The 26962-nt window shown below is 38.9% G+C and overlaps 1 protein-coding gene across 1 annotated transcript in view; it reads right to left on the minus strand.

The window, feature by feature from the left end:
* Positions 1 to 463: 463 nt before the first annotated feature.
* Positions 464 to 26962, minus strand: part of LOC137038390 (neurexophilin-1) — a 40127-nt gene continuing 13628 nt past the window's right edge. Inside the window, exon 2 of the mRNA XM_067412910.1 lies at positions 464 to 4140. Coding sequence (XP_067269011.1) covers positions 3343 to 4140 — 798 coding nt within the window. The 3' untranslated portion in view covers positions 464 to 3342. The remainder of the gene's footprint in view (positions 4141 to 26962) is intronic.

The raw sequence follows: 26962 nt of genomic DNA on the forward strand, positions 1-26962 counted from the left end.
CAGGGGAACACTTAATGTTCTGTTGTTAGCTAAGTGTGAGTGTAGTATAAAGGAGGGATCCAGAGCTTCCTGTGACCATGAGAGGAGTGAAGGGAACCACCAGGGGTTTGCTGAAACTGTTTCTTGGAGGATCAGTCAGAAAGAGAAAGAGTGGGGAAAAAGAGAAGGAGGTAAGATTGAATGGAAGAAAGCGATAAAAAGAAGGAAAAAAGAACAAGTGAAAAGGAAGTAAACAAAGTCGTAGGAAGTGAAGAAATTAAAAAGAATGAATGAAAAATAAATACTCTTTCTCTTTCAGACTAAAAGAAAGAGAGAGAGCAGTAGGAAAGAAGGGAGGAAGAATCAAAAAGAAAGTGAAAGATGGAAGGATGATAACAAATGAAAGTAAAAAAGAGTACTACAAAGAAAAGATAACAAATAAATGTAAAAAACTAATGTAGACGAGCTAACGGAAGGAAAAGAATGAACTAATAGGAGAGAAACAATAAATGAAACAAACAAAATGAATTTGACCGATTGACAGAGACTGAACAAATAAAAGAATGAATGAAAAAGAAATGAGAATGAACAAATGAAAGAGTAAGACCAAAAGGAATGAAAATGAATGAAACAAACAATGAAGTCGAACGATTGAAAAAGAACGAACAGAAAAAGAACTAATGAAAAAAGAGAATGAAAGATTCCCTCAAGTTGAGCAATTACACCATTACGTGAGCGCCTCTCTCTCTCTCTCTCTCTCTCTCTCTCTCTCTCTCTCTCTCTCTCTCTCTCTCTCTCTCTCTCTCTCTCTCTCTCTCTCTCTCTCTCTCTCTCTCTGTGCGTGTGTGTGTGTGCAGGCGGTAGTGTAGTTAAGCTGCAGGAGATTAGGAAGCTCAGTCCAGACTAGCGCCTGAGGGAGAAGAGAGAGCCCCAGCGCTCAGTTCACCAGCAGGGCAGGCCAGACATGCTGCACTGGGCAAAGCCTGCAGCACTGACAGAGGTGTTTTATTTTCACGTGTCTGTTCTGGGAATTAGACTGAGGCAAATTTGATATGACCAGACTGGCCAAACATTTCGACATGGTTGCATATTTAAGAAGCAACAGAGACGGATCAAAGGACCACAGTCTGGATCAAACGTTCACTTGCACAGGTCAGACACAGACCTGTTAGAGGAGTCACAGGTGACTCTTCTTCAGCTGCTTTAACAATTACAGGGTACAAAACGAAAAGCACTTTTGCAGCATGGATTGTAAGAATGACAGATTAAAGTGATGTATAATCAAACCATCTACTAAGTTGCGACCATCTTGTAATGACCATCATTGATATCTAATGTTTTTGCTCAACTTCATGTGTGCTTTTTGATTATTTATAGTCATACCAGCTTGTATATGATGGCACAAGTTTCCCGATGACCTGCTGGTGATCATGTCAGGTAATTTTGGACCCTACATGCTTCACACAATGACAGTAATACACAGGCTATTTTCAAGGTGTTTACTGCTTTGCTTGCATGTAAAACAATACATTTTAGAATAGCGGGAGATAAATAGTATGTCTTTTAAGAACATGGTTAAACTGATCTATCCAGCAGGATATTTTCGTCTTCGTAACTCTCTAAATTGTGTGGAAACCCACAGGGATATATTCACCATACTGAATTTAACTTCAGGCAAAAAAATATATATATATATTTTTATTCATGGGCTCATAAAAAGCTTCCACCCCCCCCCCCCCCCCCCCCAACTCTCTTGGTGAGACGACACTTTGATGTTCCATATTGTGCTTTTATAATACTCTATTTAGCATCCTGAGTTTGTTTTTCAGTCTTTTTTCATGCTCGTCTCCTCTTCCCATCATCTATATGCATTCTGTCCCTTCTTCTGTTTGTTCCTGGTCCATCTCCTGTTAGTTTGCTCATGTTGTGCGTCACCTATTTCCCCCTTTCATAAACTATTTTCTCCTGTTCACTCAGTCATGTTCACATGTTTGTCACTGCAGACATCATAACACCCACTGCTGTTTTTACCTTCCTTCCTTCCATCCTTCCTTCCTCTCTGTCTTTCCTCTTCCCTCATTTATCCTCCTGTCTTGATTTGGCCGGTAACATAAAAGGTCTGCCCTTGTTTTATCTAAATCCACGTGAATTATATATTAATGACTTCCCTTCACAATAACTATCAATAAACACTGTGTTCATTGAAGGTCAGCTTGAATTCTGCTCATGTAATGTGGTAATTTTACATCCAGAGAAGACCTTGGCAAGGCAAATCTCAAAATGTACTGCAAGCTCTCCCATTTAGGAGTGTGATTAAATTGTGCAGAATTAACTTGTTTTTTTTTTTCCTCTTTCTAAACGATAAACCAGCTGACTATGAGGTGATGTTCAGACAAGGACGAAGCAATCGTGCGTTCAGCAGAACAGTTATCACAGCACAAAGTCAGAAATCCTGACCAAAGAAAAAACCTCTTTTCTGCTCTTCTGTAACAATAGAGCGATCGGGCTCGATGCAGACTCAACATCTCTTTTTAGGTGCTGTATTTTTAATTAAAGTGCTTTCTGTCCTGCTTTTGTTTTGTTTTTTTCTTTGATATTAAGGGGGAGGCTTTTATCTTTTTGTTCACTCTGGTTATTTTGCTCTTAGACTTGCTAAACTGCATTCTGTCCCTATAGCTCTAACTTTTTTTCTGTGTCATTCTTTACTGTTTTTATTTACAGGGGTGGAAAAAGGTGTCAGTGAGACATGTTGTGTGTTAATGTCTTGTGTTGGGTTGTATAAGCTAATATATTTTTGGTTCCCTAAATAACCTTTCAATGAACAGTTTTGTGCAATGGTTCCATGGATGTTAAAGAACCATAGTTGCTAAAAAACTTCCACCTCTGCATAGTAGCCTATGGTGACTAGTGTGATTTACTGTTCCTAGGTATTAATTAGAAGACCAAAACACTGGGCACTGATTAGCGCAGCCAATCATGGACTCGGACTGATGTAGCGGACCCTCCCACACAGAGCACCTGGACCTGACCATTTGGTTTTGCATATATGTGTTTTTGCAGGTCACATTTGCCAGGTTGCTTAAGAGGTTCTTCAAGACATCGACTTCAGCACATTAAATACTATACATTCACCTTTTGAACGACCTGTAATTTTTAAGTCATGAGGGGGTGTTCCATAACAGCTCAATGATAAGTTTCTGAAGAGTCTTTAGCTGAAGGCCTTAGCTGTGTCCTTTAAAACCCCCGTCCCAAATTAGCATTTCGTATTCATCCTCACATCCGTAATATAACCGATCCCCCATACACTATCTCCTTCCCCCATCCAGCCCTCCTCGTCCCTCTAGTCAACTGCTCCCCACAGCTCTACCCTGAGGGTAGGTAGGGCATCTCGTTGTGGTAGTTATAGTCTGGACAGACCTTCTGCACCAGTCGGTAGTCTGTGCTGTAGAATGAAATGTAGATGCAAATGACCTTAAAGGGTTTGGAGCAGATCCAGGAAACGTGGCTTTGTGTCTGCTCCTGGAAGCAGGTCTTGGAGGGGTCGTAGTTGCAGAGCGAGGTGCGTTTGCTGCGGTCCACCTTCTCGTAGTCTATGCGGCAGTTGAAGATCTTTGAGTCTTTAGGGTAGACCACGCTCTGGCGCTCCAAGTCGAACTCCACAGCCTTCACTGGAGGTACCAGGCTGACTGAGATGTTCCCCTGGCCGGTGGAATTGTGACGGAAGTAGACGCTGAAGGTGCCGTTCCCATGATCCACGATCTTACCCGTGATGAGCAGGTTGAGGCGCACCGTCTTGATGTTAGAGTAGAAGTCTCCCCAGCCGAACATCTTCTTAAATTTGCCTGTTTTGACGATTGGGGGGCGGCGCTTGACACGGGAGTTCCCTGACGCGTCCGTGTCAGGTTTGAGGAAGTCGCTACCCAGCATTTCCCAAAATTCCTGTTTGGAAAAGGGCACAGGAGAACGATAGGGCAGCTCCATTGTGGATGTGTTGGCAGCTCTGCCACGGCTGTGCATGACCCAGCGGCTCAGGGGTGAAATCGAACCCTGAGAGCCCAGAACCCCCAGAGTTTTGGAGGAGTCGGCTGGGGAGGAGGACTTCGACGTAGACGAGGGGAAGGAAGAAGACGACAAGTGGGTATCTTCCTGTCCTAGAGCCAGCTGGAGGAAAGAAAACAAGAGCAAGAGTGAGCTGGTAAGTGAAAGTGTAATAGAGATGATGACATTTAAAGAGGGAGGAGGTTACACAGACAGGAATTTGAATAGAAACTAGATTTGCATTTCCCAGAGGAAATAGCGGTATTTGCAGCAAAAGAATATTGTTGAAGTTTATGTATGCTTAGGGTTTAGACTTTGTTTCTGCAAAAATGAAGTTACTTATGTGAAGTTTTTAAAAGCCGAAACAGGTTGCGCAACTAAAGCTGAAATCTGCAAAACAAAGTTTGAATAGACTCAAATTATTGAATATACTGTATGTTGATCTGTTCAAACTTAATTGACTGCAGGAATCTGTCGAGAAGATGAAGATTAATACAATGTTTGAGAAATATCAGTACAATGCTGCCTTGTAAACACTAATAAAAAGAAGAGGAATTTTAATGCAGTGCTTGCCTTGCAATATAGCATGCTTCGAATGACTGACTTGAAAGGATAAAAAAGAACTGCTAAAAGGGAAACATCATTAGCACTTGAATCAACATTCGCCCACGGCAAAGCGTCATTGACACCTCACACAAATGTCCAGGCCACATTAGACTCCCGTCAACAGGAATTCATCTCTGTGACCTGACCTGTCCTCTACACTCACTGGTTCACTATATTGCTTTAGATATTGCATGGGAATGATTTGATCCCTTTATGGCTTATCTGTTTTTACTGGAGATCTCTAGGTCTCCCAAAGCTAATTTGACTAAGAGAGTAAAATCATTAGATATTAACTCCTCCATCCTCAAGAAACAGTTTTGAAGAGAGGGCAACACATATTTTTTACTCAAATTAACTTTGTATTATTATTATTATTAGTATTATTATATATTTCAACATTTTATTCATCAAGCAAAGCCACAATACAAGAAAAAAAGAAGAAAAAGATCAGCAGAGAGACAAAACAGGTCTGGGGTTAGATGGAAGTAGTCCACGAGGAGAGAAGGATGTTGTTAGATAAGTGTGTGTGTGTGTGTGTGTGTGTGTGTGTGTGTGTGTGTGTGTGTGTGTGTGTGTGTGTGTGTGTGTGTGTGTGCGTGTGCGTGCGTGCGTGTGTGCGTGCGTGTGTGTGTGTGTGTCTCAGTGTTTGAATTGTATATAGAGAGTAGTGGAGGTGGAAGAAATGCCTCTTAATGTGGGCTCATGGATTGGTGAAGAGCCCCAAAGTGGGTGTAACTGGTAATTACGGGATGTAATGATCTATTTGAAACACCTCATACTCAGATAATCCAACAAGAGCTCTCATACCTTGGATCAAACAGTTGGATGTGACACTTTGTGTGTGTGTGTGTGTGTGTGTGTGTGTGTGTGTGTGTGTGTGTGTTGCAGAGTGTCAGAGAACAATGATGCTTTGATGTATTGTTTATTATCTGATGAGCTGTAAATTCTGTTTGGTCTGTTTCTCTGAGCCATGGGCCTGAGCTGCATTGTATCCGCATGGTCAGGTTCAAAGTGAAAACTCCCCCAAAAGACATTCATTTCTAGGAAACAGTTTCATGCGGTACAGAAGCTCTCTGTCTTCACCAGAGACGGAACTCACTTCCAGGTTTCTGGGTTGCAGAGACCTTGCGAGTTGTGGCAACATGGCCTGCAACCAAGAAAATTAATTCCCACTTCCAATGGTGTCCAAGTCAACTGATGCCATCTCACACTACCTATAGTCATGTGACCTCTTGTCTTCACCTCCATCTGTTCCAGGGCATATAAATATAACTGAGACTGGCCTCTAGAGTGCCAAGTGTCTCTGAACCTGAGGTGGGTTCAAAGAAAGGACAGTTTTAATTGTGCCTATATTTTGTGTTGATTCCTCAAGGCGAACTGTTTTTTTGTAGCGTTGCCAAGTTTGATTCATTTTTGGAAACCAACGGTGTATTTGGACGGTGTACTTCAATGTAGTATTCGATGAAATATTTTTTTTTTTTTACAGACAATTTGTTTTACATGCTCTTTTTATAGGGAAATTAACAATTACTATATGTAAATGTTAGCATGATTTTGAATAAGTTACATAGATTGTGTAAAGTGATGTTTGGTTCATTTCAAATGTAGGAAGATGAACATAAAGGAAATCACCATATTGATTTTTCACAGGCGTTTTTACCCATATTTTGAATTACACATTTTGTTGTGTTTAAGGGTTAAGGCAAACGTGTGTAAACTTAATGGATAATGTCTTGGCAAACAAGCCAGACATGATAAACAGACATGAATGAGACATTTGATATAGTTAGAGTTTAGAGCTATAAAGTTGTTGTGGATGGCATATCTGATGCCTTCGCCTGGTTTGACAATGTTGTGAAATGTCTGGGTTCATATTGAAATCTGGTATATTACTCAGATATATTTCTCAGGACAAAAATCCTATTACCATTATGCTTATTCTAGTTATATACAAAACAACAATTGAGATATTAAAGAGATATGTGGATTTACTTATGAGTAGGTAAATGATGGTGGTTTTGTATGCCGAGTGTAACAAGAAAAAAACAGTGAATGAAGGAAAGACGAGAATAAGGTATAGAGCCTTTAGAGACCTTATTTGAAACCCACCTTTATTTCTCAGCGGGTTGGACTTATATATTCCAACCCGAATATATGCCAGTCCACCCTCACAGTAAATGTATGCAGTCGTAGTCAGTGTTTGAGGATTCTGCCTATCCTTGTGTGTGTGAGAGATCCCGCTGCCAGACGATATAAGCATATATATTCAGGCTGTGTGTGTGTGTGTGTGTGTGTGTGTGTGTGTGTGTGTGTGTGTGTGTGTGTGTGTGTGTGTGTATGAGTCTGTTCTCACTGTCTAGCAGGCCTGATCCACTGAGCTTAAGGATCTCTCTTCCATAATGCATGCTGCCCTGTCTCAACCCTGATCCTTCAGCCCACTCTGATGCTTCACGCCCATCTCATCTTGTCTTATTCCGGCTTATTCCGGCTTAATCAGGCTTACTCATGCCTGATACTCATTTTACTTTACTCTAAATGCCTATCTCCAATCTTGATAAGGCAGACTCCATTTTATACAGTACGGATTAGCGCAACACGCTCTGGCTAATTCAGTCTTTTTTAGTCGTGCCTGTATTTTTTTCAGGCGCTCAGTCACTTTGCTTGGATCTTGCATGGACTTCTTTGTGCTCTATAAAAGAGGTCCCTATAAAAGAACGTGTGGATTAATAACTGGCCTTGACGAGCGTGTAATGCCTCTATACACTGAATAATTCTGCATTAGCTCCATTGCAGATCTGCTAATCTGCACAGCAGCTACGCAGAGCAAGTCTTGCGTCAATGTCATGCTGGCTAATTGGAAGTATAAATATTAAATTGCATTATTCTGCATAGAAACACCTGCCTTGACGAGCCTTTGTATTCATCAGCCATATTGATGACTGTGATATGTGCTGAAAGTTTTGTTAAATTATGCCTAAAGCTTATGAAAGGTTATCAGACATATTATATATTATACAAATATTTTTGTATAATGACCACTAAACTGCATGTCCCAGGTAACTGATTTCCTACATCTATGTGCTAATCTCTTGCACCATTTTTGCAAGTTCTTCTCACATATTGAAGTTGTTTTGATATATTTTATTTTATTGCAGCATGTCCTAATCCCTCGGTCAGGGTTTATTTTGTTACGATGTCCAGTGGGAATGATTTTGGATTGCATTGCTATAATTGACTGCTGCAGTGTGACAATGATTTATATTACAGGCTTGCTGTTCATCTCAGATCAGTTTGTAAGATTTGCTTAAAACACTTGTTTCTTAATGGGTTAAAAACAACTGACAAATGCTACTGCTTATACTGTTAGTGCTACACACACTCTTTGCTGTGTCCCTGTGCTGAATGATGCAACGTGGTTTTCACCAGCTAAAAGCTTTGTTCTTCTTCCCATCCTTCTCTGAGGAGTAAACACTCCAGTCTGGATACACTATTCTGATTCAAGTGATGTCACTTTTTTCCAAAGGCATAAGTAATTCTATAATGCCTGTATGATCAATTAATCAATCAGTCACATCCCTTTTTAGACAAGCTGAGATCTTGGCATGTCAGAAATCTTCATCTCTTTGCATCCTTTTCTTTCTTTTTCAGCCCTTATTTCACTTGTGCGGCTCAAACCTTCATGGCACAGGAGGCCCTGCTAGTAAATCCCATTTCTCCCACATCTCCCTGGAGAAGCATCTCAGCCCCAGATTAATAATGAACAAAAATAAAAAAGCAGGTAGACATATTGATTTTAATCTATTCAGACTTCACTCTCATTTTCTTTCTATTTCTTTTTTTTTTTCTCCCAGAAAAAGGATGAATGTGAAAGGCTGGTTCAAGGGAGGAGGGGTGAGGAGGACCAACTACACCATTACCCCCTGTTCCTATAACCTGATCTCAATTTCTGTCTTCTTCATCTGCCTTTCTCTCTCACTTTCTCTCTCTTGCTATCACTGTCTCCTTTACTCCCAATTTGTTGGGAAAAAGTTGACTTCAGACATTGATCTGTGGCCAGATTTCTCCAACAAGCTTGCAGGCTTGACCTCATCAAGAGTAAGTGAAAAAGCTAAACGAGAGAGAAAGGTTCACATTTTTTTAAATGTTTTTTAAAGTAAAATAATAAAAATTAATTACTATAAAATTACTTAATATCACTTCTTACACTTTCCTTGTTTTAAAATCTGCAACTTTAAAGGCCCCCTGAAATCAAAAAGGATTTTTTTTTGGTTGCTTATTTGACAATGTTAGCCTTAAAGTTATGAATAAGCTGGTGTGTTCCAAAACAATAATACGATTCACATATAGGAAATATAAGCATTCAAAACTTACAGTCTCTCACTTCCGTTAAAATGAATCACAGATATTGCAGACTTTATCTTCTCATCACATCACGTCCAATCAAATGCTCTCTAGAAATTGAAGTGTCCCGCCCCCTACACTATAAACAGACGCTGAAGTTGTGGCTGAAATCAGTCAGTTGGCCAGACAGTGCAAAATAGCTTTCAGTTGAACCAAATGAATTCTAGTTTCACGCTAGTTTCACGCACCGGCGCAGCAGCACGCACACACACCAAGGGCTCTCGTCTAAAGTTAGACTAGGGACACGAGAGCGCAGCGTGGATCATATGGGCGAGTCGGCGGAGACAACAAAACATGTCGGACCCATTTGAATTCTGCACAGAATGTTGTATTTCAAAGCGATATGGAGGAGCTTATGATGATAAACGGTTAAATATTAGTATAGGAAACTCTGGCTTTACAGAAAGTCTCTATTCCAACTGGTATTAATGAAATGCTATTGGCTGTTGAAAAAGGGGAGGAGCTGCTAACAGCGGGAGCCGTTTCAGGGGAAATAATGTCAACACACTGAATATGTCTGATAAATTTACTTATTGTCAATATGTTTGCATTTTATAGTCACAATAAGAGCCACACTATTTGCAGCGCACATACCAGGTTTAGAAAACTAGATTAATACACAAGCTAAAGATGCAACACAAACAAGGAAAAGGAGTCATTTGTTCTTTTTTTGTGAATGGTTACTGCACATAAAAGTCGTGCAGCTGTTCATTTTTGGTCAAGGAAACTTCAACAAAACTACGAATCAAGAGACAAAATGAGAGCATCTCTGAATGGGATTAATTGGATTGTATAATTGATTTGTCCTCCTTGAGAACTTAAAAGAACTGTATGTGAGAAATGTATTTCAATGAATCATAAAATGGCCCTGATATGTCACTAGACATTAAGAATCATGTTCATTTCAAATACTTATATCACTGACAACAGTAGTCCGGCCAGGATATTGTCATTATAAAGTTGTTGTTGCAGCCCTCAACTGATGTTGATGTTGACATGTTGTGTTTTGGCCTGAAGCTCCGCCCTCCACCTATCTACCAATCATGAAGTCAGTAGTGTTTGGGCATCTGGGTTGCCAGATCTGCTCTAGTTACCACAGCTGCAGCCGTTCCTACTGATCCTGCAGCCAATCTGGCAACCTCGAGTCAGGGGGAGGGGGAGAGGGAGAGGGGATACACCGCTCTACAGTCATTTGAAACTGAGTGCAGTACCAGTTTTGGCCACAATCTTACATACACTTCCTTTAAGGATATGATTCATAGAATATGTCATTTTCGCTGTAATTTTCTGCACCTTTTGACAGGGATGTTCCTCCGCCTTTTATTAATAAGATCTGTAACTAAATCAAACACATCAGCCTATAGACTTCATTTGGTATTGCCTTTATTCACTTCTTCTACAACTTAAAGTGAGCTATGAAAGACAGCACAGCATGCTAAACACTTCGGGTGGAAGAACACAATATGTGTTTTTTGCCAGATGAAACACTCCTGGGAGGAGAGGAACGCAGCTGGAGGCATTGGTACTGAAAGTGTAACGGCTGTCTAGACTGACCAGCTCTCTAATCCTACACTCAGCTTTCATGTGGATTACGATGGGTTGAGAAAGAAAGAAAATGCTAGATGTGATAAACAGAGGAGGGGAAAGACAATAAAAATGAAAAAAAAATAGCTCAGTGGTTCAGGCTCAATTAGAGGAGCGAGATTCTCTTTAATATAACTGTGTGGTAAAACCACAATGTGTTCAACAGTAAATTCCATTTATTCATTGAGTATTAATTTGTCTGAGGTCTTTACGCACCAGTGACTTGTTTATGGAATCCTAAATAAATTTGGACTTTAATGAGTATGGCAATGATAGTTGCAAAACTTGTTTTAGAACTCAAAACCACTATTGTTACACATAATATGCGTATTATATGCACAAACCCCCCACACCCTACCCAAGAGCTAGTCATATACACGGCAAAAACCGCTTAATGCATGTAAAAACCGCGTTCCATATGCACAATTACACTACATTGCACACTCGTATTATTGAGAGGCATTTTCGTGTGATCGGTCTTAAAAATAGGCATACACTTGACACCCTTTGTTTATCATACAGAGGGACCTATTTTAATCAAACTAGCCCTGGACATGAAAATGATAACTGCGTCCGGCTGAAACTAGCCAAAAACACTTGCATCGGGTCTGGCGTTGCATTGGGCTGGGTGTGTGATAGGGCCCAAAGTGTCACTTGCATCGCTTCATTCTACCTTTACAACATGTGGACTAAAACAGCTGGAACATTATTTAAAATATCTGAGTGTGTTCCACAGGAGAAAGAAAGTCATACAAGATTGTAATGTCCTGATGGTGAGGAAATAATGGTAGTTTTCTTTCTTTCTTTTTTCCCAACTTTTGTGTTTTTTTTTTTAACACATGTAGCTTTTCACAGGCTTTTTGAGAGAACACATTAAGAGTCCAGCTCACATCATGCCCTTCATATTTCCTGTTTTTGCTCTAGTGTTAAAATAATTACCAATACCAAAAAATAAATTATTATTATACACATATAGTGAGGAAAATAAGTATTTGAACACCCTGCTATCTTGAAAGTTCTCCTACTTAGAATTCATGGAGAGGTCTGAAATTGTCATCGTAGGTGCATGTCCACTGTGAGAGACATTATCTAAAAAAAATAAAAAATCCAGAAACCACAATGTATGATTTTTTTTACTATTTATTTGTATGATACAGCTGCAAATAAGTATATGAACACCTGAGAAAATCTTAATATTTGGTACAGTAACCTGTGTTTGCAATTACAGAGGTCAAACGTTTCCTGTAGTTTTTCACCAGGTTTGCACACACTGCAGGAGGGATTTTGGCCCACTCCTCCACACAGATCAGCTCCCTTTGAGCTCCCTCTAAAGATTTTCTGTTGGGTTTAGGTCTGGAGACTGGCTAGGCCACGCCAGAACCATGATATGCTCCTTACAGAGCCACTCCTTGGTTATCCTGGCTGTGTGCTTCAGTTCATTGCCATGTTGGAAGACTCAGCCTCGACCCATCTTCAATACTCTAACTGAGAGAAGGAGTTTGTTGGTAACGCTTTAGATTACGGCCCGGAAAGTACTGCATAATTAAAGTGAATTTACAGCATAACTTAATTATATTCAGTAATTATAGTGTAACTATGAAGTAAGTACGCGTAGGTATAAGGGAACAATATGTAATATTGGGGGAATAAAGAGAAACTATCAGGAAAATTAACAAATTATTTATACTGTAAGTATTTTTAATTAGGGGTAATTATACTGTAAATATTTTTAAATTAAGGGGTTAATTATCAGTGTAGTTATGGGGTAAGCATGAATGTGCAGGCTTTAAATTAAAAGATTGTGTATGTGTTTTTATTTTACTTACCCTATAACTACATGAAACAAGTGGGAACAAGAGCCACTTTAATTTACAGCCCGCACATTCATACTTACCCCATAACTACACGGATAATTACCCCTTAATTAAAAAATACTTGCAGTATAAATCATTTGTTATTTTTTTGCTGATATTTACCCCTTTATTCCCCCAATATTACATATTGCTCCCTTAAACCTACATGTACTTACTTTATAGTTAAACTATAATAATTACCTAAAGTTATGCTGCAAATTCACTTTAATTATGCAGACATCTATGATGACAATTTCAGACCCTTCCATGATTTCCAAGTGGGAGAACTTACAAAATAGCAGGGTATTCAAACACTTATTTTCCTCACATTGTGTGTGTGTGTGTATATATATATATATATATATATATATATATATATATATATATATATATATATATATATATATATATATATATATATATATATATATACACTATAAGAGCTGCCAAAATTGACACATTAACACAAATTCATTGTAATAGCACTCATTTTTATTAACGTGCAAATAACGCACACTTTCTGTTTGATCCGTGGCCTAGCCTGTAGTTGGGGAAACTGAGACAAGCCATAGACGTAAAAGCTGCAGCAGCAAACATTAATAGGGATGGAAAAGGGGTTAACATTAAAATTACTATTCTGAAACAAGTGCAGTTATAGCCTACATAAGCTACAATATTTTCTGTCTCACTTTTATTAGACTCCAGGTCAAAAGAAAAGTGCATTTTTACACTGAGCACATCTCAGTGTAATGCGCAAATGCACTGCAAGCTCCCTCTCACTCATATCCGAGGTAAATCATTAACACCAACACAAATGACAGTACATGTGTTTTTTACATGTAAAATACTGGCATTTCAATATAGCACGTAGCTCTTAAAGACTCCACATTATATTCCTACTCATGGAATATAGACTATAGACATCCTCCTCCAAGTATGTGGTACTGGTGTGCTCACAGGTCTGCATGACAGCTTTCACATTACCCATTTTTCATATGAACTCTGCCCTGTTCTGAATTAAACTGCCAGTGTAAACTCCATTTATTTCTATTCTTAAAATGAGAGAAATCACTGCTTATTCTGAATTTTTAAGCTTATAGGCTTAAGAGACATGAAAAACATTGAAAAACATCTATGACCTTTGGTACATGTCTAGTCTTCACTAATGGTTTCACTAATAATAAATGTACATTTGGATAAAACATGCATATTTGTCTAAACCAACGTTGATTAGACTATTTCAAAAACTTGAAACATTAAATTAAGATACATTTACAACTGATAAAAATGTGTGATTAAGTTGTGATTAATTGCAAGTTAACTCATGACATTCAAGCGATTAATTGCAATTAAAAAATGTAATCGATTATATATAGCTCATTGATTCATTGGTAGAGACACCATAAAAAAGGAAGAAAAAACAAACACACCTTAAAACATTTGCTCAGGGACCAAAACATAATTGGTTTGAATAGTTTTAAAAATGAACACGCCTTAGCAATCACAATGAGAATGCTGTTATAGACTGTGTAACAGGGCATTCCCCTTGAATTTATTTACTGCAGGTCACCAAATGGCTGTATTGTTGGTCGTAGTGTGCTTTCTTGGTGTTGGATGCCCTAATGCTATTAGTGGGCTGCACCAATGTTAATAACTTTTTAATATTTAATAAAAAATGCTACCTAATCTCAGTAAAATATGATGTTCAACTAGGAGTAACATTTTTAAAACATTGAAAAAAGGAAAGTGATTGTACAGTATAAATTGCAGCATGTAAGATGAATGATTATAACGCATGAATGAATCTCACAAGGAGCATGTGTGTGCGTGTTATCGGGGGGTCAGGGTTTAGCTGGTCAGCAGGGTCCAGTTAGCCCCTGCTGGTACATTATGTAACAGTTTCCTTTCCTTTCCAGCCGCTAGCAATGTAAGCGTCTGGCCGGTTGGTGTGTTTAAAGAGACCTAATGGATGATTAGCAGGGCGATTAAAAAAAGGACAAGAGCACTGCTTTAGGCAGCAGATGGTAAACAGCTGAGCAGAAGAAGGAAAAAAAGAACTAAGGAAAAAGAGCTGAGCAACTGAGTCACAGAGCTAAAGGTTGCATAAAGAGGCATGGGCGAGAGGAAAAGAGAAGCAGTGAGTGAATGCACAAGCTTATTTGGAGGTGAGCCCATGTGGGCTTTGCAGTTTGAAAAGAGCTGCTCTGATGTTGACAAGTGCAGAGCCAGATCAGGACAGATAACACCTCAGAAATGTATTAAACGAAAAAAAATCCAATCACAAAGGCTGACAGTGCAGGATATGATGTGTGTAACTATCTAAATAGAGAATCGGATTAGACTCCACAAATCATAATTTAAGTTTTGTGGCTATTAGTCTATGTCGGTTAAATGGATAGTTCACCCAAAAATGTACATTTAATCATCGGTTAATGACCCTCAAGTTTTTTTTTCTGTCAAAACACAAAAGATATTTTGAATAAAGTAGCCATTGGCTTCCATAGTATAAAAAACATATACTATGTGTAACTGGTCTGTTCTCTATGGAAGCCTGTTTCCACCACTAAAGAAAAAAAGAAACTGCAACTTATTTCAGAATTCTGACTTTTTTTTCGCAATTGCAAGTTATAAAGTCAGAAATCTGAGATAAAAAGTCGCAATTGGGTGTTATAAAGTCATTGATCTGCCGCGACCCGACACATGATGAGTTGTGAACACATTATAATGAGTATTTGAACTGTAGTTTTAGCTGATAATGATGGAATGATTGTCTTATTATCTGAGCGGCATTCATATCTCTGAGCAAACGCGCTCTTGAGGGGATTTTAAGCACAAGCTTTGGTGCTGAAACAACAGAACAGACGTGAGGTGGTACGTTCATTGAACATATTCTGATATGTTATTATGGAAATATGATCCCCAGAACACCACCACCCTCAGAATGTGCTGTAATTCACGATTTCCTTAGAGAACGAGTGTGTTCAGTAATGACACGTCCAGTAGCCTCACTGTAAAAAATTATTTAGAAAAATAGTTACCTGGTTGCCTTAAAATTTTGAGTTTATTGAAATTAAAATTTTGAGTTAATACAATGAACATATTTTGAGATTCGACAACCATTATTAAAATATTATTAAAAGATTTTGTAAGCATATTGGGTAATTGTGTGTGTTTTATTTCTGATGATGCAGCGAAACCAAATAGTGCTATTTTCCTGATTTATCAAATTTTTTATGTGGTTCAGATACAATAATATTTTGAGTTTCTATTTATTAAACAAATGTCCTTTATTCTATCAACTCAAATTTTTAATTTCAATAAACTCAACATTTTAAGGCAACCAGGTTACTTACTTTTTTAAGTTAAACCAACAAAAAACAACCAAAAAATGTTACAGTGCTGTGATCTGTCGCTATACATAAAGTCACCTGAGTGTGGCGCTGTTCTGGGATCCTATATCATTAATAGCGTATCATTAATAACGCATCAGGATATACTGTAATGCAAGATTTTGTTGGAGAATTAACTTTATTGACCTCCATGTGCTTGGTTTTGATAATATTTGAAAAAAATAAATGAATTGATCTAGGCTGTTCTGTTACCACTTCAGTTCAACCCTCAATGTCATGGTTATATTGATGTGTCCACGCGCACACACACATTGTTTGAATGGTGTTGTACCTGACAGAGAAACAAGAGTTCTGCTGCTTCAATGAACGTACCACCTCACGTCTGTTCTGTTGTTTCAGCACCAAAGCTTGTGCTTAAAATCCTCTCAAGAACATGTTTGCTCACAGATATGAATGCCACTCAGATAATAAGACAATCATTCCATCATTATCAGCTAAAACTACAGTTCAAATACTCATTATAATGTGTTCACAACTCATCATGTGTCGGGAAACGGCAGATCAATGACTTTATATCATGCAATTGCGACGTTATAGCTCAGAAATATCTGTGAGAAAAAAAACAAAGAATTCTGAGATAAAAATTCACAAATACTTTTTAATTTGTTTTTATTTTGTGGCGGAAAAGGGCTTCCACGGTTCCCTGCGATCTTATGCTTCTACATAAAAGACAAATTTAACTCAAAAAGAATAGAATGACAAAAATAACCACGCAGATGAGTAAAATAATAATATAACAAGAGCCCAAAATAATCTCACCTCTCCAGTGCATCACCAATGCAAAGGGGCCAGAACAGGAAATGACGACTTGTGATGCCATCACAATTAAAGGGGAAAGCGCTCACATTTCAATTAGGCAGTTATATGTGTGTGTGTGTGTGTGTGTGTGTGTGTGTGTGTGTGTGTGTGTGTGTGTGTGTGTGTGCGTGCGTGCGTGTGTGTGTAAATAAACAATTTGGGGTGAATTCTAATAAACAATATAAGCAATTAACAGGAAACTTTCTGAACCTGATACATATGGAAATCAATGGTTTCCTTTAACTTTCTGGTTAACGTCATTTTTTACATTTTTTATTTTATGTTCAACCGAAGAAAGAAACGTATGTAGGTTTGGAACAACATGATGATAAAAAACACTCACCCCTCATCACTGCATATTTTGTATGTCTCCCTCATCAGATACACTCAATTCAAGTCTTGCAATAAGCTGATGATTTGAATCAGGCGTGTTAGATGAGAGAGACATACAAAATGTGCCTCGTTGGGGAACCACTGTGCTAGTACACACCATAAGCTGTTTAACTGATTTGTCCCACCCTAACTTTCTGTTTCAATAGAAAATACACCAGGAAAGAAAACGCTTTTTATGGGGCCTTTATAATAATAATAATAATAATAATAATAATAATAATAATAATAATAATAATAATAATAATAATAATAAATCAAAGCCATTTGGCTATGTTTTTGCCGTCTGTCGTGTGGCATCATGTGAGTCATTGAGAATGCAATGGGAGTTGGGGGGGGGGGGGGGGGGGGGTGTTGTCATTATGGTAATTGTGACTCATTTTGAGTTATTGATAACAAGCCTTAGGTGTTTCTCCAAGCAGGAAGAGGAGACGATTTTGATGAAGGAGAAGTTGAAGGTGGTAAAAAAGCAAAAATGTATGAGATGACAGTGAGAATAGTATACTATATACTATTCTACTGCACTCTATACAGTATGTGTGTACTGTTGAAAAGTTTGGGGTTGATAAGATATTTTAATAATTTGTATAAGCCTCACACCAAATAATTTAGTTGATTTAAAATACAGTTTAAAATACAGCTTAAACAGTAATGATATGATAAGCTATGTTTTCTGCTACATTTTAATGTAATCTATTTCTTTTATGAAAAAGCTGCATAGCATTAGCATTATTTCCCCAGTGTCACGTGATCCTTCAGAAATCATTCTAATATGCTGATTTCCTGTTCAATTGTTTTTATTACTATTTCTTATTTTCATATGATTATCAATGTTGAAAACAGTTGTGCTATTAAAGGTCCCGTTCTTCGTGTGTTTTCGAAGCTTTGATTATGTTTACAGTGTGCAATATAACATGAGTTCATGTTTCGCGTGTAAAAAAACAGTATTTTTCACACAATTTACTTATCTGTAGAGAGCTGTTTCCTCTGTCCTAAAAACGGCCCGCGCAGTGATTGGACAGCAGCTAAGCGCACGTTGCCCGGAAAGGTCCCGCCTCTTACCATAACGGGGAGATACGCACGCTCAATGTTATTGCAAAAATGTCAATAGAGTCTGGGACTGTGACGTAAGCAACGCAATGCATTTTGGGATTTTAGGTCACGGAGGCCGCTGTCGATACTGTGTTGTATAGGAAACTGACGCTTTTAGTTCTAAAAGTAGAACTAGTTCAGCTAAAAAAAAAGTTACAATGGTGAACGTGTGTTGTGTCATTAACTGCCATAATCGCACTCATGGACAGAGTGGAAACCTAATCGCAAATTGAGTGTCATTTTAAAAACTTGTGCTAGATAGTTAAAAACACATTCTAATGGTGTAACTTACGCTTGCTGTGTTAGCCGCTCTCATGAACTGCGTGGGGGAAAAACCCCAGCTTGGAAACAACAGGTGAAGGTGAAAGTAAACCTCAATGAAAATAAACAGCTTACCCAAAATGTGTTTTTATAATTTGTGTTTATTTGTTATTCATAACAGATATATTACAGATGTATGATTTCTGAACCGCATATGCGTACGCCATAAATAATGTAAACACATCTGGAAATTCTTCAATGCTGCTCTCAGTAGAAGGAATCTTGTACCTTTTAAGTCCAGTAAAACTGTTTAGTACTGTAGGCTTTTCATTAGGCTATATAAAAAAAAACCCTGTGAAATAGAAATCAATGTGTAGTCCTGTGTGTGGTGCGATAGACGACCGTATGATTTGATTGTATGAAATGTGATGAATATGTGCAATGTCCTGAGTGCTCAGGTACGCAAGAGATTCAAATATTAGTACATTCATTCTAAGTGAGTGCAAGCAGTTCTTAAAAAGTATTAACATGAATACAGTCATTTTTTTCTCTAGTGATTCGTATTTGTTATCATTGTACGCTCCTGAGCGGGACCTAAAACATGGCGGCGACTGCCCAGAATGCAACGCGCAGTGACGTTGATTCCCAGACTCTATATAGCCTTATCAATTTGAGACTGAATCAGACGCGGAGAATATCGAACAGGATCGATTACAACCTGCTCGGGAAAGACTTTTGCTGGATGTTTCAGAATGGTAAGCTGTCTATTCAGTAGTTTAAACTGATCATTACAAACACCAACAATCGATGGTGTCTGAATGAATTACTACACTTTTATATGCTAAGTTTTTCAGATTAGTTTCAATTACCATCTAACGTTAGTTAACAAAGCTAAACAGCGTTGCACTTTGTGTAATGAGTTACATAAACTGTTAAACGGACCGACTTAAATAATAAAATACACTTACCGGTTGTGGTCCATATAAACAACGCCTTCTCCAGACAAAGAGGGAACTGCGTCATCTTTTAAGAATAATCTTTCTGCGAATCCGGCATTAAACTGATTGAGATTAAGGAAGCAGTCCTCAGCAAAATGTGCTGCACATAGTTTTAAATTGTGATTATAATTTTCCGGAACCGAGTTAAACATAAACTGTAGCCATTTATCTTTACGTACAGCATCCGTGGGAAGGCCAAACAAAGGTGATTTGACTCCGGGATGAAAAAAAACAGCGTTTCAATGGCATGACGACAAACACACTCTACAAAAACAACGCTTCCTATTCTTGACCTGCGAGAGCAAAAGGACAACGCCCCCGAATTTGCGTGTTCTTGTGGGCGGAGGGTTCGTCAACAAACGGTTTTAGTTGCGTCATTAAAGCAGGAAGTGCAGGGCTGTAGTCCAAACCGGCCGTTTGCTGTAGGCTTTGAAAGGGAACTTCTGTTAAATAAAATATCTCGCTTGGCATTGAACTTTGAGTTTTATAATTTTACAGATATTATTTATGCTCTAACAGCAACATTACACACTAACTAAAGTTTGAAAGATGGAATCGCAAAGAATGGGACCTTTAATGGTTTGTAGAAACCATGATGCTTTATTGAAAGAGAATGTTAAAGTCTTTACTGTCAGTATTGATCAGTTTATCTACCCTTATACACTCATCTACCCTTCATTCCCACAGTGTCCTCGGATTAAAACTGGATGAATCTCTGTTGTCTCTTAAATGAATAATTGTACAGTAAATGCAAAATTGGCATAAAGATTACCAGAAAATAATATAGTCAGGAAAAAAGTATTGCAAATAGTTTACTAGTTTTGTACTGCACTGCACATCAGAAAATTTGTATACGCATACTGGAAAACAGTTTAGTTTATTTTTATTTTTTTAAACATAGCCAGAAGGAGGGAAAAAGTGCAGAGAAGGTGAGATAAGCTGGAGGAACAGCATCTCCAATAATGCAAAAGGCATCTGGAGAGCAGGCAGATGACATTCAAAGCCAGAATGAGACAGACAAATGTAGAAGAGAGAGTGGGAGCTGGGAGAAAGAGAACAATGCAGGCAGTTTAGAGAAGAGTATAGGGAGATGACCGGAGTGGGCCTGTCAGCTCCAGAGGCAATAAACAGGCATTTAAAGAGACAGGTACACAGTTTCACCCCAGCCAATTAAAAACAGACTGGCACAACATTCTACCTGAGTCTCTTAAAGGCACAGCTACAGTGCTCTACCGAGGCCAATTAAAGCGACGACAGCACCATTTTACTCAGCAAAGCTCAAGCAACTGCATCTGGGAATATCACTGACTATGTGACTGTTCTCAGTGCCACAACGATCTATTCCACAGGCTCTTGTCTGAAATTGTTGAATAACAGCTTTCATACTTGTTTTAAATATTGAGAGATGGGGTTTATTGTAGCTTTCAAATTGATCATCAAAAAGTTGATTTATTTCACCAATTCCATTCAAAAAGTGAAACTTGAATATTACATTCATTCATTACACACAGACTGATATATTTCAAATGTTTATTTATTTTCATTTTGATGAATATAACTGACAATTAAGGAAAATCCCAAATTCAGTATCTCAGAAAATTTAAATATTACTTAAGACCAATACAAAAAAAACAATTTTTTAGAAATCTTGGTCAAATGAAAAGTATGACCATGAAAAGTATGAGCATGTACAGCACCCAATACTTTTGTATTTTGTACTTTTGAGTTTTGAGTTGAGGCTCATTTTTCCTGAATTGCTGCAGTAATGTGGTATGGCATGGAGTCGATCAGTCTGTGGCACTGCTCAGGTGTTGTGAGAGCACAGGTTGCTCTGATAGTGGCCTTCAGCTCTTCTGCATTGTTGGGTCTGGCATATCGCACCTTCCTCTTCACAATATCCCATAGATTTTCTATGGGGTTAAGGTCAGGCGAGTTTGCTGGCCAATTGAGAACAGGGATATCATGGCCCTTAAGCCAGGTAATGGTTGCTTTGACACTGTGTGCAGGTGCCAAGTCCTTAGAAAATGAAATCTGCATCTCCATAAAGTTGGTCAGCAGCAGGAAGCATGAAGTGTTCTAAAACTTTCTGTTATGCTTCCGACTGCTTTGACCTTGGACCTCAGAAAACACAGTGGACCAACACCAGCAAATGACATGGCACCCCAAACCATCACTGACTGTGGTGGACCTCAAGCAACGTGGACTGTGTGCCTCTCCTCTCTTCTTCCAGACTCTGGGACCCTGATTTCCAAAGGAAATGTAAAATTTACTTTCATCAGAGAACATTACTTTGGACCACTTAGCAACAGTACAGTCCTTTTGGTCTTTGGCCCAGGCAAGACCATTTTGACGCTGTCTGTTGTTCAAGAGTGGCTTTACACAAGAAATGTGACAGCTGAAACCCATGTCTTGCATACATCTGTGTGTAGTGGTTTTTGAAGCACTGACTCCAGCTGCAGTCCAGTCTTTGTGAATCTCCCCCACATTTTTGAATGGGTTTTGTTTCACAATCCTCTCTAGGGTGCGGTTACCCCTATTGCTTGTACAATTTTTTCTACCACATCTTTTCCTTCCCTTCACCTCTCTTTTAATGTGCTTGGACACAGAGCTCTGTGAACAGCCGGCCTCTTTTGCAATGACCTTTTGTGTCTTGCTCTCCTTGTGCAAGATGTCAATGGTCATCTTTTGGACAACTGTCAAGTCAGCAATCTTCCCCATGATTGTGTAGCCAACAGAACTAGACTGAGAGACCATTTTAAGGCCTTTGCAGGTGTTTTGAGTTAATTAGCTGATTAGGATTAAACCAGCTGACATATCACCCTGTAGCCCAAGACTGGTTTCCCGCTGAAGCTAAGCAGGGCTGAGCCTGCCCAGTACCTGGATGGGAGACCAACAGGGAAACCCAAGTAGCTGCTGGTAGAGGTGTTAGTGAGGCCAGCAGGGGGCGCTCACCCTGTGGTCTGTGTGGGTCCTAACACCCCAGTAAAGTGATGGGGACACTGTACTGTCAATGAGCACCGACTCTGTGTAGTCATTAAAAATCCCAGGATGTCCTTCGATAAATATTAGGGGTGTAACCCCGGAAATCCTGGCCAAATTTGCCCATTGGCCCCTATCCATCATGGCCTCCTATTAATCCCTATATAATGATTGTCTTAATCCCTCTGTCTCCTCTCCACCAATCAGCTGGCGTGTGGTGAGCGTTCTGGCGCAATATGGCTGCCGTCGCATCATCCAGGTGGGTGCTGCACATTGGTGGTGGTTGAGGAGATTCACACTTCTATGTAAAGCGCTTTGAGCGCCTAGAAAAGTGCAATATAAATGTAACAAATTATTAGAGTGTGTCACTAGGTGTCTTCAATATTGAACCTTTTCACAATATTCAATTTTTCTGAGAAACTGAATTTGGGATTTTCCTTAGTTGTCAGTTATAGTCATCAAATTAAAGGAATAAACATTTGAAATGTATTAGTCTGTGTGTAATGGATAAATTAAATATACACGTTTCTCTTTTTGAAGGGAATTTGTGAAATTTGTGGAATTTGTGAAAAAACTTTTTGATGATATTCTAGTTATTTGACCAGCACTATATCATCAGTGATGGGCAGTAGGGATGCGCGATATACCGGTACTGGAAAAATACCGGTATATATTTTATTTAAAACGGTACGATATCATGATTTGGCACATTTCGGTATATGCTGCTGTTCAGAAGTTCACCACTAGATGGCAGCGCTCTACCCAAACTGAGCCGAAACAACCCGCAAATGAACAACATAGACGGACAAAATGGATAAAGCAGTTGAATCTCACTCAAGATGCCCAAAACGAATTAATAAAGAGAGGAGTAGAAGTGACATTTGTAATGACTTTGCTTATAAAACTGATGAAGAACCATCAAACCTAGCCAAGAAGCATCTGTCACTATCCTGACTTTAAGACTTCTGAAGAGATCGACAGGTCAGTGAATCGTTCAAACCATCTCATTTAGACATTTATTTTCTTTTAACACTGATCAACGCACATACATAGCCTAACATAAGATCGAATATCACAATCTCCAGCGTTCGTTTCAACCAATGACATTTAGATCTCATTATATTTGCACGCGTACTATTGCACTATTTATATTCGCGTTAGACACAACCAACTGTGTTTATGTGAATAGTCACTAAAGACGGACATTTGTACATAATTCTGTGTATTTGACTGTTTAAGGAAACTTAATGTGTAATGTATGAGCGTGACTAAGTGACAGGTGTGTGTGTGTGTGTGTGTGTGTGTGTGTGTGTGTGTGTCGTATTCTCATATCTCCTGTAACTGTTATTACGAAATGCTATAAAATCTCTTGCGTGTGAGAAATGATTTCCGTTCTCCATCCCGAGACGAGCGTGAAATGTTGAATAGGATTATGCAGATTGCTTTAGTGTAGTGCGATGTCTTTTGAAACCAGAAGCAATTTGCTAATTTTGAGAGATTTTTGCTGAAATTATTTCTCACAAGAAAGTTTTCAAATGACTGATTTGATGTGATAAGCTTTGCTGATTAATTTACTAATAAACATTTGTGGTAATTTCCCACTTTATAAACTCAAAACTTGCATAATTGTTCTCATTCGCGCGCAATATACCCGCGCTAATATCAGACCTTGTGGTATCGATTTAATATCGGTACTTCGGTATTAGATTGTGGTACCGTACCGAAGCCAAAATTGTGGTATCGAGCCATCCCTAATGGGCAGTAGATAGCTACAGGTAGCAAAGCCAATAGCTTAACTACATTTGCAGTCCTTACAAATCAGAATAGGCTAAACATTTTTAGAGATGATTGTTGGTCACAGATGTGTAGAAAGACCTAATTTAGGAAGTCTGTAGTGCGTTCTTCTATGTTTGCAAAACTGCTATTGAAAAATGTAACTTTATTCTTGAGAGAAATATTGAATCATTAGTCCCTAATTTGGTTGTGTGTAGGCTAGGGTTACTATCTATATATTAGGGGCTATATTATATATTCTAGTCTCGACAGCATGAGTTTTTTGAGGCAACTGTATAATATTTACAAACTTTGTTACCTATATCATGAATTTTATGATATAATCAGATTTTCAAACTTGTGGAAGTGATTGTGTTTTGTTGTTTAAAATTATTATATAATGATCATGTTAGTTTATATAGCCTAATGCGTGATTAGTTTGTACCACAATTCAGAGAATCTGTCGGATTTACATCACGCTAATTCATCACTTTTTCCTGAAATACATAAAAGTGACCTGTGAACTGGGAGAAGAATAAAGTAATCTTTATTGTTCCATACTCAGTGTGTATCTGATTTAAAACACTACAAGTACAGTGAACTCATTGTCATGTTTAAGAAACCAATTTGAAATTATTCAAGCTTTGTGACATGGTGCATTATCCTGCTGGAAGTAGCCATTAGAGGATGGGTACATGGTGGTCATAAAGGGATGGACATGGTCAGAAACAATGCTCAGGTAGGCCGTGGTATTTAAACAATGCCCAATTGGCACTAAAGGGCCTAAAGTGTGACAAGAAAACATCCCCCACACCATTACACCACCACCACCAGCCTGCACAGTGGTAACAAGGCATGATGGATCCATGTTCTCATTCTGTTTACGCCAAATTCTGACCTTACCATCTTAAAGGGGGGGTGAAATGCTGTTTCATGCATACTGATCTTTTTACACTGTTAAAGACTTGGAATCCCATACTAAACATAGACAAAGTTTCAAAAGTTAAGGTGGACGTTTGATGGGAGTATTTCTTTGTCAAAAATACTACTTCCGGTTAGTCATAAGTTTCGGCAAGTTTTTTGAGATCATGCGTCCCCATTGACGTTAGTGGGGGCGGAATTTCCTTGTATGGGCCTTACGGACAATTCTACCGGAAGCGCGTGAGAGAGAGCGAGGGAGAGAGCGAAAGCAACAGCCTACGCCCATCAAAGCGGGGCTTGTAGGACGCTGGACAGGTGACAATTACACATAGCACATAACAATGTCACCAAAAAAGTGGGTTTTTGGTTGCCAGACCAAGACAGTCCTGCACAGATTCGCCAAAAACCCCGCGTTAAGGCAACAGTGGATGTAATTTGCTTTTCCGGATCAGCAACTGAGTTGCGCGAATGTTTATATCTGTTCGCTGCATTTCGGTGCCGACTGTTTCACAAGGCCCAGCTCGACGCCGAATTTTCCCAATCGCCTAATGCTGAAGGATGGAGCAGTCCCAACGTTAGAAGGGTGAGTGCTACTACTGCTTTTAGTCCGCTTACTGTCTACACAAACCACGCGTAAACACACAAACACACGTGCACAACTGCACTTCCCACATGTACACCTTCAAAGACAAAAATACGACGATATAATTCAAGTATAAATATGTAAATAACACAAGCCGCTAAGCATATTATTAGTGTATAACTTGTAACTTACCACATACAGACGTCCTGCTCTAGTCGTTTTTGCTGCTGCTCCTGTTCAACTGCAGCCTCTGGGTCTGATTCCGGATCATAGATGTATGGCTGTATCTGATTAAAAGCCATATTTTTATTTTGAATAAAGTTTTTTTCCCGCTGTTAGGGATGACGGACTCGACTCAACACACAGCGCGCTGCTGCACACGTCATTATTTAGCTCCGCTCACACGACACGCCCCCACCCGCTCGGCTTTTTTCGGAAAGACTCGGAACAGCGCATCTTTCTTATATAATTATTAAAAAAATAAAGACTTTTCGGAGATATGCAGGATGCAATGCTACTCTATAGGTACTCAAGATTGACATGACACTGACTGAAACTGAGTGTTTCACCCCCCCTTTAATGTCTCAACAGAAATTGAGACTCATCAGACCAGGCAACATTTTTTCAGTCTTAAAAGGTTGTCCAGTTTTTGTGAGCTTGTGAACATTGTAGCCTCTTTTTCCTATTTGCAGTGGAGATGAGTGGTACCCGGTGGGGTCTTCTGCTGTTTTAGCCCATCCGCCTCAAGGTTGTGTGTGCTGTGGCTTCACAAATGCTTTGCTGCATACCTCAGTTGTAACAAGTGGTTATTTCAGTCAAAGTTGCTCTTCTATCAGCTTGAATCAGTCGGCACATTCTCCTCTGACCTCTAGCATCAACAAGGCATTTTAGCCCACAATACTGCTACATACTGGATGCTTTTCCCTTTTCACACCATTCTTTGTAAACCCTAAATTGTTGTGTTTGAAAATCTCAGTGACTGAGCAGGGCTGCGTTTCCCAAAAGCATTGTAACATAAGTAACACTTGAAAATGATCTTAGATCTACGAGTGCTCTGGAGTACGAGTGCTTAGGGCAGGTAACAAACAAAAATAAATACAAATAAACATCTGAATTAAATGACAGCAACAAAAATAAAAAATAAAAATAAGCAATGTATAAAATATACTTCAAAGACTGGGAAAAATAGAGATAAAGTCAAAAAAATATGTCAATGACTTGCTGACGTGCACGAAACCCAGCCATGTATTGGACACTCCTCTGCAGTACCCTCTTCCTTTTTGACAGGCTTGCAAA

The sequence above is a fragment of the Pseudorasbora parva genome, chromosome 2 (assembly GCF_024679245.1).
Source record: "Pseudorasbora parva isolate DD20220531a chromosome 2, ASM2467924v1, whole genome shotgun sequence".
NCBI classification, from domain to species: Eukaryota; Metazoa; Chordata; class Actinopteri; order Cypriniformes; family Gobionidae; genus Pseudorasbora; species Pseudorasbora parva.